General features: G+C 39.8%; 1 protein-coding gene across 8 annotated transcripts in view; it reads right to left on the bottom strand.

Moving 5' to 3' along the window:
• LOC139766213 (DNA excision repair protein ERCC-8-like) overlaps positions 1–13,845 on the bottom strand; it is a 137,429-nt gene that overhangs the window by 18,808 nt on the left and 104,776 nt on the right. For all 8 annotated transcript variants that reach the window (XM_071694568.1, XM_071694551.1, XM_071694523.1 and 5 more), the window contains one exon: positions 5,761–5,953. In XM_071694568.1, the coding sequence (XP_071550669.1) occupies positions 5,761–5,953 (193 nt within the window). The remainder of the gene's footprint in view (positions 1–5,760; positions 5,954–13,845) is intronic.

Raw genomic sequence — 13,845 nt, 5'->3', positions numbered from 1 at the left:
TTTTCGCCCCCTCCCCCACCCTATGATTCACTTCCGCTTCCATGGTTCCATCCGCTGCCAGATCCACTCCCAGATATCTAAAACACTTTACTTCCTCCAGTTTTTCTCCATTCAAACTTACCTCCCAGTTGACTTGACCCTCAACCCTACTGTACCTAATAACCTTGCTCTTATTCACATTTACTCTTAACTTTCTTCTTTCACACACTTTACCAAACTCAGTCACCAGCTTCTGCAGTTTCTTACATGAATCAGCCACCAGCGCTGTATCATCAGCGAACAACTGACTTACTTCCCAAGCTCTCTCATCCCCAACAGACTCATACTTGCACCTCTTTCCAAAACTCTTGCATTCACCTCCCTAACAACCCCATCCATAAACAAATTGAACAACCATGGAGATATCACACACCCCTGCTGCAAACCTACATTCACTGAGAACCAATCACTTTCCTCTCTTCCTACACGTACACATGCCTCACATCCTCGATAAAAACTTTTCACTGCTTCTAACAACTTGCTTCCCACACCATATATTCTTAAAACCTTCCACAGAGCATCTCTGTCAACTCTATCATATGCCTTCTCCAGATCCATAAATGCTACATACAAATCCATTTGTTTTTCTAAGTATTTCTCACATACATTCTTCAAAGCAAACACCTGATCCACACATCCTCTACCACTTCTGAAACCACACTGCTCTTCCCCAATCTGATGCTCTGTACATACCTTCACCCTCTCTAATTCACCAAAAGAAGAAAACATATAAGAAATTCAAATCAATGGGAACCCATGAAAATCACAAGGAATTAATCAAAATCCACAGGGAGTGTAAGAAGTTCATAAGACAGAGTAAACGCGATGAAGAAAGAATAACCTTGAAAGTAAAGAACGATCCGAAGAAATTCTTCAAATATATAAGACAAAGGAAGACAATAAAAAAAGGAATTGAACCATTATGAAACAAACATAACACACTAACTACTGACAACAAGAAAATGGCTACCATACGAAATCATTCTTTTAACTCCGTATTCACAACTGAAGAAACAATGAAAATGTTTCAAGGATCTGATGAAGAAGAGTTGAAGATTAGAGAAATAAAGAGCTCTGAAGTAATTAAATACCTAGACCAATTAAATCCTAACAAATCTGATGGCCCAAATAACTTAGCTCCAAGATTTTCGAAGGTCAGGAGACAGCTGATGTATCCCATAATAAAAATATTCAACAAATCTCTATCAGATGGTCAGGTGCCAACTGACTGAAAACTAGTGAATGTTACTCCTACATATAAAAAAGGAGACAAAATCGGTGCCTTGAACTACTGCCCAATTAGGCTCATGTCAGTGTTAGGTAAAATGATGGAATAAATAATACAATAAAATTGTCACATTTCTTGAAGATCACAGAATCATATCAGACAAGCAAATCGGTTTCCAAAATAGAAGGTCCTGCCTGACAAATTTTCCAGAATTTTTTTAACACTATTCGTCAGAATTGGGACAAAAAAATAACCGTCTGATGTAGTTTACATAAATTTCCAAAAGGCTTTCAATAAAGTACCTCACAAGAGACATTTACATAAACTCAAAGCACACGGAATCAGTCAAGAACTCTGTACATGGATCAGAGACTGGCTTTCCGGAAGAAAACAGCGTGTAGTATTAAATGGCGAAGCCTCATATTGGCTAGAAGTAACAAGTGGATTGATCCTACGCCCAACTCTTTCCATAATTTACATTAATGACCTAGAACTCGGTTTCATGTCTAAGATCTCCAAATTTGCTGAAGTTACTACACTAGGAGGTAGGGCTGTAAACAGGTGGGACTGCAAAATGATTAAAAGAGACCTTACTACTTACTAGCAGAGTGGTCAGACAGATGGCAAATGAAGTTTAATGTAGACAAGTGTAAAGTTATATATTTTGGAGACAAGAATATTGTTACAACTACAAACTATTCAGAAACCCTCTAATTAAATTAAATGAAGAAAATGATCTTGGAGCTGTCATTAGCAACAATTTGAAATACACTACACAGTGTCTAGCAGTAAGTAAAAAAGACAACCAAATGTTAGGTTTCATAGCCAGGAATATAGATTATAAGACACTAGAAACAATTTGCACACTTTATAAATCCCTATTACAACCACACCTTGAATAATGCACTCCAGTTTTGGCCCCCACACTATAAAAAAGAAAAGGAAAAATTTGAGCAAATACAAAGACACGTGACAAAACTGATCCCATCCCTTAGAAATCTGGCACATGAAAAGAGGCTAAATCAACTGGATCTCTTCTCCATTAAAAAAGTAGACTTCACAACAACTTAATCCAAGCATTCAAAATTCTGAACAAGTTCAATACAGTAAACCACCAGTATCTTTTTGAAATACAAGAAAATACAATTACTAGGACAAATGGAATAAAACTCAAAGCTAAAAGATATAGTAAGGACATGGAAAAAAGCTTCTTTTCCCATAGTTGTGTTGAGCACCGGAATAAGTTACCATCAGACATAGCGAATGCTAAAACTATAAGTACCTTAAAAAATCGTTCAGACAAATATTTTATAAATTCAGGTAAACTCTGAGAAAAACGTCAGAAATAAACTTATAAATGATAGCAGTAATGGGGACACTAGATGGATAATGTGCAGCAGCAGGGAGTCATTGATAACTTAAAAAACTATTGAGAGGAATTAAATTTGTCAAAGTTTTTTCCAGATAACCCAGTTGTGGGCCAATGAGGCCTCCTGTTGTCTCTCCTTCTCATGTAAACTCATATAAACACTCGGTAAGAACTCCCTAGTAATAGGCTCACGGTGTCCCCCTGAACATTATATCACTGTGTTTGTGTTTTCTCAGTCAAGTTCCCTAAGTATACTCCTTTCATGATCTTTCACAGACTGATACTGCAGGCTGTAAGAGACCAAAGATTGGCTGACCCTAATCTTGCCCGGGTTCCTTCCATATTGCTTATTCTCATTATGTGACATACTTATGTTATATAAAGAAAATCAAAGGAATATCCTACAATAAGGTTCGTACAACCTTTGCTAGTGATCAGTGACAGAAAGGCATAGCACATGTGTGGACAATGAATGGCAATGGTCTGCCAGTAAGTGCATTGCAAGCTACCACTGAAATTCTATATCTTATCTACATTTTTACTTTTTATCATTACTATACTTGACCGCCATTCCCTGTGTTAGTAAGGTAAAGCCAGGAAACTGATGAACAAAGATCCAGCCACTCATATGCACACACATGTACATACAAGCATATACATATACATATACATGTAAGGCATGAGTACGAGTAAGAAGAGAGGAGAGTGATTGGTCCCCATTGAATGTCGGTTTGTGGCAGGGGTGTGTGATGTCCCCATGGTTGTTTGATTTGTTTATGGATGGGGTGGTTAGGGAAGTGAATGCAAGAGTTTTGCAAAGAGGGGCAAGTATGGAGTCTGTTGCGGAGGAGAGTGAGTCAGTTGTTGTTCACTGATGATACAGCACTGGTGTCTGATTCCGGTGAGAAACTGCAGAGGTAGGTGACTAAATTGGTAAAGTGTGTGAAAGGAGAAAGTTGAGAGTAAAGGTAAATAAGAGCAAGGTTATTAGGTTCAGTAGGGTTGAGGGACAAGTTAATTGGGAGGTAAGTTTGAATGAAGAAAAACTAAAGGAAGAAGTGTTTCAGATATCTGGGAGTGGACTTAGCAGCGGATGGTCCTATGGAAGCAGAAGTGAGTCACAGGGTGGGGGAGGGGGCGAAGGTTCTGGGAGCATTGAAGAATATGTAGAAGGCGAGAACATTATCTCGGAGAGCAAAAATCGGTATGTTCGAAGGAATAGGGGTTCCAATAATATCAAATGGTTGCAAGGCATGTGCTATAAATAGGGCATGGGCTATAGATAGGGTTATACAGAGGAGGGTGGACATGTTGGAAATTAAATGTTTGAGGACAATATGTGGTGCGAGGTGGTTCGATTAAGTAATGAAAGGGTAAGAGAGATGTGTGGTAATAAAAAGTGTGGGGTTGAGAGAGCAGAAGAGGGTGTGTTGAAATGGTTTGGACACATGGAGAGAATGAGTGAGGAAAGATTGAAAAAAAGGATATATGTGTCTGAGGTGGAGGGAACAAGGGGAAGCAGGAGACCACATTAAAGGTGGAAGGATGAAGTGAAAAAGATTTACAACGATAGGGGCCTGAACATACAGGAGGGTGAAAGGAGTGCAAGGAATAGAGTAAATTCGAATAATGTGGTTTACTGGGGTTGATGTACTGTCAACCAACTGAACTAGGGCATGTGAAGCGTTTAGGGTAAACCATGGAAAGGTCCTACTTCATTCCTCTTGCTCTTTGCCAATTCTTAAATGGTCTCCATCACATCTGAGATATGATCAATGCCCCAGATTAAAAGTTAAATACATTTGAATCAGTGAAGCTACTATCAGGGAAGACTGCATCAAGGAGCCCACTAGTTGCTGATGAACTACCACATCCTCTCTTCATGCTAACCTGTAGTCCTCTACACCTATATCATGCTGAAAACTATGGACTGTATTGGTGTGTTTCCTGCCTTAATAATTTCTCTGTAGTCTTACATGTCTCAGTTGTACATATTTTCAAAGTGTCATATAAGAAAATATCCAAAACCACCACCACCACCATCATGTACTATGTGACTGTATCACATTTATAGAGAGGAAGACCATTAGAGTTTCTGGGTGAACAATAGGGTCAACTTTGGCCACTGCGTAATGTAAAAAATTTTCCCATGAAAATTCAACTTTACATGTCAACATTCATAAAAGTTACCAAGGTTTTTCCGAAAATATCCTTGTAAACTTACAAGGTATAGCTGTATTCAGTAATCTCTAATTTCCAAAAGGCCACTGTATATGGATGATCCAAAAGTATATCAAGATACTGTACATTTAACTGACAATAAGATGTGAGAAGAATGTATAATAACTATGAGTCTACACAAAAAATGCTATCAAGACTCTTAGTTCTTTACAATCACCAGTAAAATTCAAATAGATAATCAGCACGCCATAACTCTTTAGAGACTAAAGTTATCAAAGAAAAACACAAAATATCATCTACACAACCAAAATGGCGGGCATAAAGCTGATACTACAACTTACCTCCCAAAATGAAAAAATTAAAAGAACTCAGATATACTCCAACTTGCAAGCTAATGCATGTAGTTGAAAAACAATAAATTTATCCTTGAACAGCTAGCTAGTAATCTTACCAGACAATAAATCTACAAAAATTGTAGGCTGATGTGACAGTTAAGTGGAAGGTCATGATGTCACAGCTGGTAGTGGCAGCATCTATAACTCAGCAGGTTATTACTGTAATGATTTTATAAAATTCTTGTTGCACTCTGGATAGATTACAGTTACAATATCTGTGTGTGTGCACTACATATGACTGTTGCATCATTGATCAAGCATTCTCCTACCTCTCGTAGATTAACTCAATGAACTGTAGGAAACTACTTGGTGAAGCCTTATCAGGAGGATGCTTAAAATCTATATGTTAAGTAGCATTAAAGTACTTATCTCTTGCTTCCTTTTTTAATAAGTATCAAAATTGGTGATCAATTAAGGCTAAATAGTTAGCTGACACATTCAACATAAATAGATTTGTGCACTGGTCAACTAATACAATGATATGTAAAAAAAATCTGTTGATAAGATATATCCCACCAAAATGAGCAAGATAACATATTGAATCTAACCAGTATCTCCTGCCACAGACAAGAGTGAATGCTTGAAGGCAACTGGTGACATATGATGGTGGAGGATGTGGCAGTCAATGCTGAATTGGTCAACTGGCTTCATATGGTTAGGGTCCCAGATCTTAACCTTTTTGTCTTGACTTGAGGTGACAAACAAACCTGTATCTGCTGGGTACCACTGGACACAATCAACCTGAAGCAGAACATCGAATATATCTTTATTCAAAAGATCAGTTGTTGACTGATTACATGGAGTATGTAAAGCACTAGAACCTAATTGTTATTATGTCCTTTTCAGCATAAAAAAAGATATCTAAGTAATTAAAACTATCAAAGTCTTTGATAATCTTGATCTATCAAGTAACTTAAGACTTGATTTGTCTGATTTTCCTTGTAGTAATGGATACAAACTCACAGGCAAATGTTTTACCTTGAATGAGGCGAAGTCCTTTTTCTACAAAAGAATTGCTAATATATGGAACACTGTCAATTAGAGCCATTGAAAGCTGTACTATACATACATTTAAGAATACACATGATAAATACTTTGCTTCAAGTCCACAACTTACATTATTTGTACCTCCTTAATAAAAATGACAACCTGCAGGTTGTTCTTGTTGAATTATCTTTAAGCCTTCTAACTTTCACCACACTAGTCTGCAAGTTTCTGATATCACAAACAGCCTCGAAAGGACTTAATGGTCTGTTGCTGTTGGTATTCCTTTGGATTCTTTGTACACCTAAACTGAATTACATATTTTGGTTTCCTTTAAAAGACATCTAAAAACTTAAACTATTTCAACAGAATCATATCTTTTGGCTGCCTTTAAAAATTCATTTATCTATTTACATTAACATTTCTAACTAAAATTTCTATGATAGTGAAGTAGCACCAAGAACAAATGAAGAAAAGCCACATGCACACATAACTATTCTGTAGCTGTCATGTGCAATGCACTGAGACCACAACCCTGTATCCATAACCATACCCCACAGACCTTTCCCTAGTTTATTCCAGCCACTTGACAGACCCTGGTTCAGTCCACTGACTGTACGTCATTCCCTGTATACCACATCATCCCAATTCACTGCATCCCATGCATGCCTTTCATCATCCTGCACATTTAGGTCCAAATCATTCAAATTCTTTTTCACTCCATCTTTTCTCCAATTTGGTTTCCCCCCTTCTCCTTGTCCCTCCACTTTTGACACGCATATCCTCTTTGTCAACCTCTCCTGACACATTCTCTCCTTATGGCCAAACCATTTCAGCAAACCCTCTTCAGCTATCTCAGCAACACTCTTCTTTTTACACACCTTTCTCTTACCCTTTTATTACTTAATCAAACCACATATTGTCTTCAAACATTTAATTTTCAACACATCCACTCACCTCCACAAATCCTTATCTATAACCCATGCCTTGCATCCATACAATATCACTGGGATTACTATACCTTCAAACATACCCATTTTCACCTTCATACATAAAAGAAACCTCTTTTCACACATTCCCAGAACCTTCACCCACTCACTCATCCTATGATTCACTTCTAAGGCTTAGGGTGGGATACTTGAACAAATATTGTAGTATGATGCTGATGGAATTTACAGCTTTTGGCTGTTTTCTCCCAGGCCCTGCAAATTTTGATTTCTGGAACCTTCTAGGGAGAGGCCTATGAAAAACCACTTCTTGACTTGCATTTAAATCCAAACCACTCATGAATAAAAAAAAAATTCATACATTGAAAAGAAATTTGGTTGTTGGCTAAATACCTGTCTTCTTAGCAGAAAAGGCATACTTACACGTAGGGTGAGAGGGTGTACATTTAAGCCAAAGGAGATACTTCAAGCCAAGTTCTCTATGTCTCAAATCAGGCAACTCACCTGAATCTGAACACATACTTTGAACTTTAGAATATCCAAGCGCTCTTCGGCTAGGAGGTGGACTACCAGATGTGGCCCCACTAACCCAAGCCACTTGACCCGCTCGCTTGATGCCACAGGTGAGGAAGGGGCGACCAATACTGGATGCACTACCAGATGTACCCCAAGACGCAGATATGTACTAAGCCTATACAATACGAGACCAACCAACACACACTGAACAACACATATTCGTAACAACAGGACCTCTCCCAGCAAATACCCAGAGGACTGTCTTGGGAGTCTGATTCATGCAAACACCTGGTCTCAATTAAGGTAAAGTAATGTAATTCACCTTTGCCCTTTTGTATGTATCCACTGTTGTTTTTGTGCCATAGTGTACCACTGCATTGTACTATCATGTGATCATTGTAATATTTTGTTTCACCAATGCACTATGTTCATTATGATTACTGTATCGTTATGTCTTGCCCGTGTACTATGTTCTTTATGATTACTGTATCATTATGTCTCACTCATCTAATATGTTCATTGTGATCATTGTTGCATTATGTTGTATTATGTTCACTGTGATCACTGTGTCATAAAGAGGAAGAGATCTCTTGATTTGAAAACTTATTTAAACCCATGTACTATGTTCTTTGTGATTACTGTATCATCATGTCTCACCCATCTAATATGTTCATTGTGATCATTGTTGCATTATGTTGTCTTATGTTCACTGTGATCACTGTGTTATAAAGAGGAAGAGATCTCTTGATTTGAAAACTTATTTAAACCATTAGAAAAACTGTTTGTGCCCTGTAATGCATTTCATTTTCCCTTGTATTCGTGTCTTTTAATTATCATTACTATCATTATAATACTTTGTCGCTGTCTCCTGCGTTAGCGAGGTAACGCAGGGAAACAGACGAAAGAATGGTTCAACCCATCCACACACACACACACACATGTATATACATAAACGCCCACACACGCACATATACATAACCATACATTTCAACATATACATACACAGACATATACATATATACACATGTACATATTCATACATTCAGCCTTCATCCATTCCCGCTGCCACCCTGCCACACATAAAATGACACCCCCCATCCTCAACATGCAAGCCAGGTAGTGATAGGAAAGGACAACAAAGGCCACATTTGCCCATACTCAGACTCTAGCTGTAATGTGTAATGCAACGAAACCATAGCTCCCTTTCCACATCCAGGTCCCACAAAACTTTCCACGGTTTACCCCAGATGCTTCACATGCCCTAGTTCAATCCACTGACAGCACGTAAACCCCGGTATACCACATCGTTCCAATTCACTCTATTCCGTGCACGCCTTTCACTCTCCTGCATGTCCAGGCCCTGATTGCTCAAAATCCTTTTCACTCCATATATACATATATTTATTTTTATCTTTTATTATACTTTCTCGCTGTCTCCCGCGTTATCGAGGTACTGCAAGGAAACAGACAAAAGAATGGCCCAACCCACTCACATACTCATGTATATACATACACGTCCACACACATACCTATACAATGGCCACATTCGTTCACACTCAGTCTCTAGCTGTCATGTATAATGCACCAAAACTACAGCTCCCTTTCCACATCCATGCCCCACAGAACTTTCCATGGTTTACCCCAAATGCTTCACATGCCCTGGTTCAATCTATTGACAACACATCGACCCCGGTATACCACATCATTCCAATTCACTCTATTCCTTGCATGCCTTTCACCCTAGTGCATGTTCAGGCCCCAATCACTCAAAATCTTTTTCACTTCATCATTCCACTTCCAATTTGGTCTCCCACTTCCCCTCGTTCCCTCCACCTCTGACACATATATCCTCTTGGTCAATCTTTCCTCACTCATTCTCTCCATGTGACCAAACCATTTCAAAACACCCTCTTCTACTCTCTCAACCACACTCTTCTTATTACCACACATCTCTCTTACCCTTTCATTACTTGCTCAGTCAAACCACCTCACACCAAATATTGTCCTCAAACATCTCATTTCCAACACATTAACCCTCCTCTGCACATCTCTATCTATAGCCCACGCCTTGCAACCATATAACATTGTTGGAACCATTACTAAATCAAAAATACCCATTTTTGCTTTCCAAGATAACATTCTCGACTTCCATACATTCTTCAATGCTACCTGAACTTTCGCTCCCTCCCCTTACCTATGATTCACTTCCTCTTCCATGGTTCCATCCGCTGCCAAATCCACTCCCAGATATCTAAAACACTTTACTTCCTCCAGTTTGTCTCCATTCAAACTTAACTCCCAGTTGACTTGTCCCTCAACCCTACTATAATTAAAAAGCTTGCTCTTATTCACATTTACTCTCAGCTTTCTTCTTTCACACACTTCACCAAACTCAGTCACCAGCTTCTGCAGTTCTCACCCGAATCAGCCACCAGCGCTGTATCATCAGTGAACAACAACTGACTCACTTCCCAAGCTCTCTCATCCACAACAGACTGCATACTTACCCCTATTTCCAAAACTCTTGCATTCACCTCCCTAACAACTCTATCCATACACAAATTAAACAACCATGGAGATATCACACACCCCTACTGCAAACCTACATTCACTGAGAACCAATCATTTTCCTCTCTTCCTACACATACACATGCTTTACATCCTCGATAGAATTTTTCACTGCTTCTAACAACTTGCCTCCCACACCATATATCCTTAATACCTTCTACAGAGCATCTCTATCAACTCTATCATATGCCTTCTCCAGATCCATAAATGCTACATACAAATCCATTTGCTTTTCTAAGTATTTCTCACATACATTTTTCAAAGCAAACACCTGATCCACACATCCTCTACCACTTCTGAAACCACACTGCTCTTCCACAATCTGATGCTCTATGCATGCCTTCACCCTCTCAATCAATACCCTCCCATATTGTTTCCCAGGAATACTCAACAAACTTATACCTCTGTAATTTGAGCACTCACTTTTATCCCCTTTGCCTTTGTACAATGGCACTGTGCAAGCATTTTGCCAATCCTCAAGCACCTCACCATGAGTCATACATACATTAAATAACCTTACCAACCAGTCAACAATACAGTCACCCACTTCTTTAATAAATTCTACTGCAATACCATCCAAACCCGCTGCCATGCCGGCTTTCATCTTCTGTAAAGCTTTTACTACCTCTTCTCTGTTTACCAAATCATTTTTCCCAACCCTCTCACTTTGCACACAACCGCAACCAAAACACCCCATATCTGCCACTCTATCATCAAACACATTCAACAAACTTTCAAAATACTCACTCCATCTCCTTCTCACATCACCACTACTTGTTATCACCTCCCCATTAGCCCCCTTCACTGTAGTTTCCATTTGTTCCCATGTCTTACGCACTTTATTTACCTCCTTCCAAAACATCTTTTTATTCTCCCTAAAATTTAATGATACTCTCTAACCCCAAATCTCATTTGCCCTCTTTTTCACCTCTTGCACCTTTCTCTTGACCTCCTCCCTCTTTGTTTTATACATCTCCCAGTCATTTGCATTATTTCCCGCAAAAATCGTCCAAATGCCTCTCTCGTCTCTTTCACTAATAATCTTACTTCTTCATCCCACCACTCACTACCCTTTCTAATCTGCCCACCTCCCATGCTTCTCATGCCACAAGCATCTTTTGCGCAAGCCATCACTGCTTCCCTAAATACATCCCATTCCTCCCCCACTCCCCTTACCTCCTTTGTTCTCACCTTTTTCCATTCTGTACTCAGTCTCTCCTGGTACTTCCTCATACAAGTCTCCTTCCCAAGCTCACTTACTCTCATCACTCTTTTCACCCCAACATTCTCTCTTCTTTTCTGAAAATCTCTCCAAATCTTCACCTTCGCCTCCACAAGATAATGATCAGACATCCCTTTAGTTGCATCTCTCAGCACATTAACATCCAAAAGTCTCTCTTTTGCGTGCCTATCAATTAACACGTAATCCAATAACGCTCTCTGGCCATCTCTCCTACTTACATACGTATACTTATGTATATCTCTCTTTTTAAACCAGGTATTCCCAATCACCAGTCCTTTTTCAGAACATAAATCTACAAGCTCTTCACCATTTCCATTTACAACACTGAACACCCCATGTACACCAATTATTCCCTCAACTGACACATTGCTCACCTTTGCATTCAAATCACCCATCACTATAACCCGGTCTCATGTATCAAAACTACTAACACACTCACTCAGCTGCTCCCAAAACACTTGCCTCTCATGATCTTTCTTCTCATGCCCAGGTGCATATGCACCAATAATCACCCATCTCTCTCCATCCACTTTGAGTTTTACCCATATCAATCTAGAGTTTATCACATACTCCCACCACTCCTGTTTCAGGAGTAGTGCTACTCCTTCCCTTGCTCTTGTCCTCTCACTAACCCCTGACTTTACTACCAAGACATTCCAAAACACTCCTCCCCTTTACCCTTGAGCTTCGTTTCACTCAGAGCCAAGACATCTAGGTTCCTTTCCTCAAACATACTACCTATCTCTTCTTTTTTCTAATCTTAGTTACATCCACATACATTTAGACACCCCAATCTGGGCCATCGAGGAGGATGAGCACTCCCCGCATGACTCCTTCTTCTGTTTTCCCTTTTACAAAGTTAAAATACAAGGAGGGGAGGGATTCCAGGCCCCCGCTCCCATCCACTTTAGTCGCCTTCTACGACATGTGAGGAATGCGAGGGAAGTATTCTTTCTCCCCTATCCCCAGCAATAATATATATATATATTTTATTTATTTATTTATTTTGCTTTCTCGCTGTCTCCCGCGTTAGCAAGGTAGCGCAAGGAAACAAACGAAAGAATGGCCCAACCCGCCCACATACACATGTATATACATACACTTCCACACACGCAAATATACATACCTATACATCTCAATGTACACATATATATACACACACAGACATATACATATATACACATGTACATAATTCATACTGTCTGCCTTTATTTGTTCCCATCGCCACCTCGCCACACATGGAATAACAACCTCCCCCCTCATGTGTGCGAGGTAGCGCTAGGAAAAGACACCAAAGGCCCCATTCGTTCACACTCAGTCTCAAGCTGTCATGTAATAATGCACCGAAACCACATATATTTATTTATTTATTTATTTTGCTTTGTTGCTGTCTCCCGCGTTAGCGAGGTAGCACAAGGAAACAATGGCAAAACCCGCCCACATACACATGTAAATACATACACGTCCACACACGCAAATATACATACCTATACATCTCAATGTACACATATATATACACATGTACATAATTCATACTGTCTGCCTTTATTTGTTCCCATCGCCACCTCACCACACATAGAATAACAACCCCCTTCCCCCTTATGTGTGTGAGGTAGCGCTAGGAAAAGACAACAAAGGCCCCATTCGTTCACACTCAGCCTCTAGCTGTCATGTAATAATGCACTGAAACCACAGCTCCCTTTCCACATCCAGGCCCCACACAACTTTCCATGGTTTACCCCAGACGCTTCACATGCCCTGGTTCAATCCATTGACAGCACGTCGACCCCGGTATACCACATCGCTCCAATTCACTCTATTCCTTCCACGCCTTTCACCCTCCTGCATGTTCAGGCCCTGATCACACAAAATCTTTTTCACTCCATCTCTCCACCTCCAATTTGTTCTCCCACTTCTCCTCGTTCCCTCCACCTCCGACACATATATCCTCTTGGTCAATCTTTCCTCACTCATTCTCTCCATGTGCCCAAACCATTTCAAAACACCCTCTTCTGCTCTCTCAACCACGCTCTTTTTATTTCCACACATCTCTCTTACCCTTACATTACTTACTCGATCAAACCACCTCACACCACACATTGTCCTCAAAAATCTACTCTCCAGCACATCCACCCTCCTGCGCGCAACCCTATCCATAGCCCACGCCTCGCAACCATACAACATTGTTGGAACCACTATTCCTTCAAACACATCCATTTTTGATTTCAGAGATAATGTTTTCGACTTCCACACATTCTTCAAGGCTCCCAGGATTTTCGCCCCCTCCCCCACCTTATGATTCACTTCCGCTTCCATGGTTCCATCCGCTGCCAGATCCACTCCCAGATATCTAAAACACTTTACTTCCTCCAGCT

This window comes from Panulirus ornatus, chromosome 4, assembly GCF_036320965.1.
Source record: "Panulirus ornatus isolate Po-2019 chromosome 4, ASM3632096v1, whole genome shotgun sequence".
In the NCBI taxonomy this organism is placed as follows: Eukaryota; Metazoa; Arthropoda; class Malacostraca; order Decapoda; family Palinuridae; genus Panulirus; species Panulirus ornatus.
Note: the sequence above shows the minus strand (reverse complement) of the source record. Positions and strands in the feature narration are given on the sequence as shown.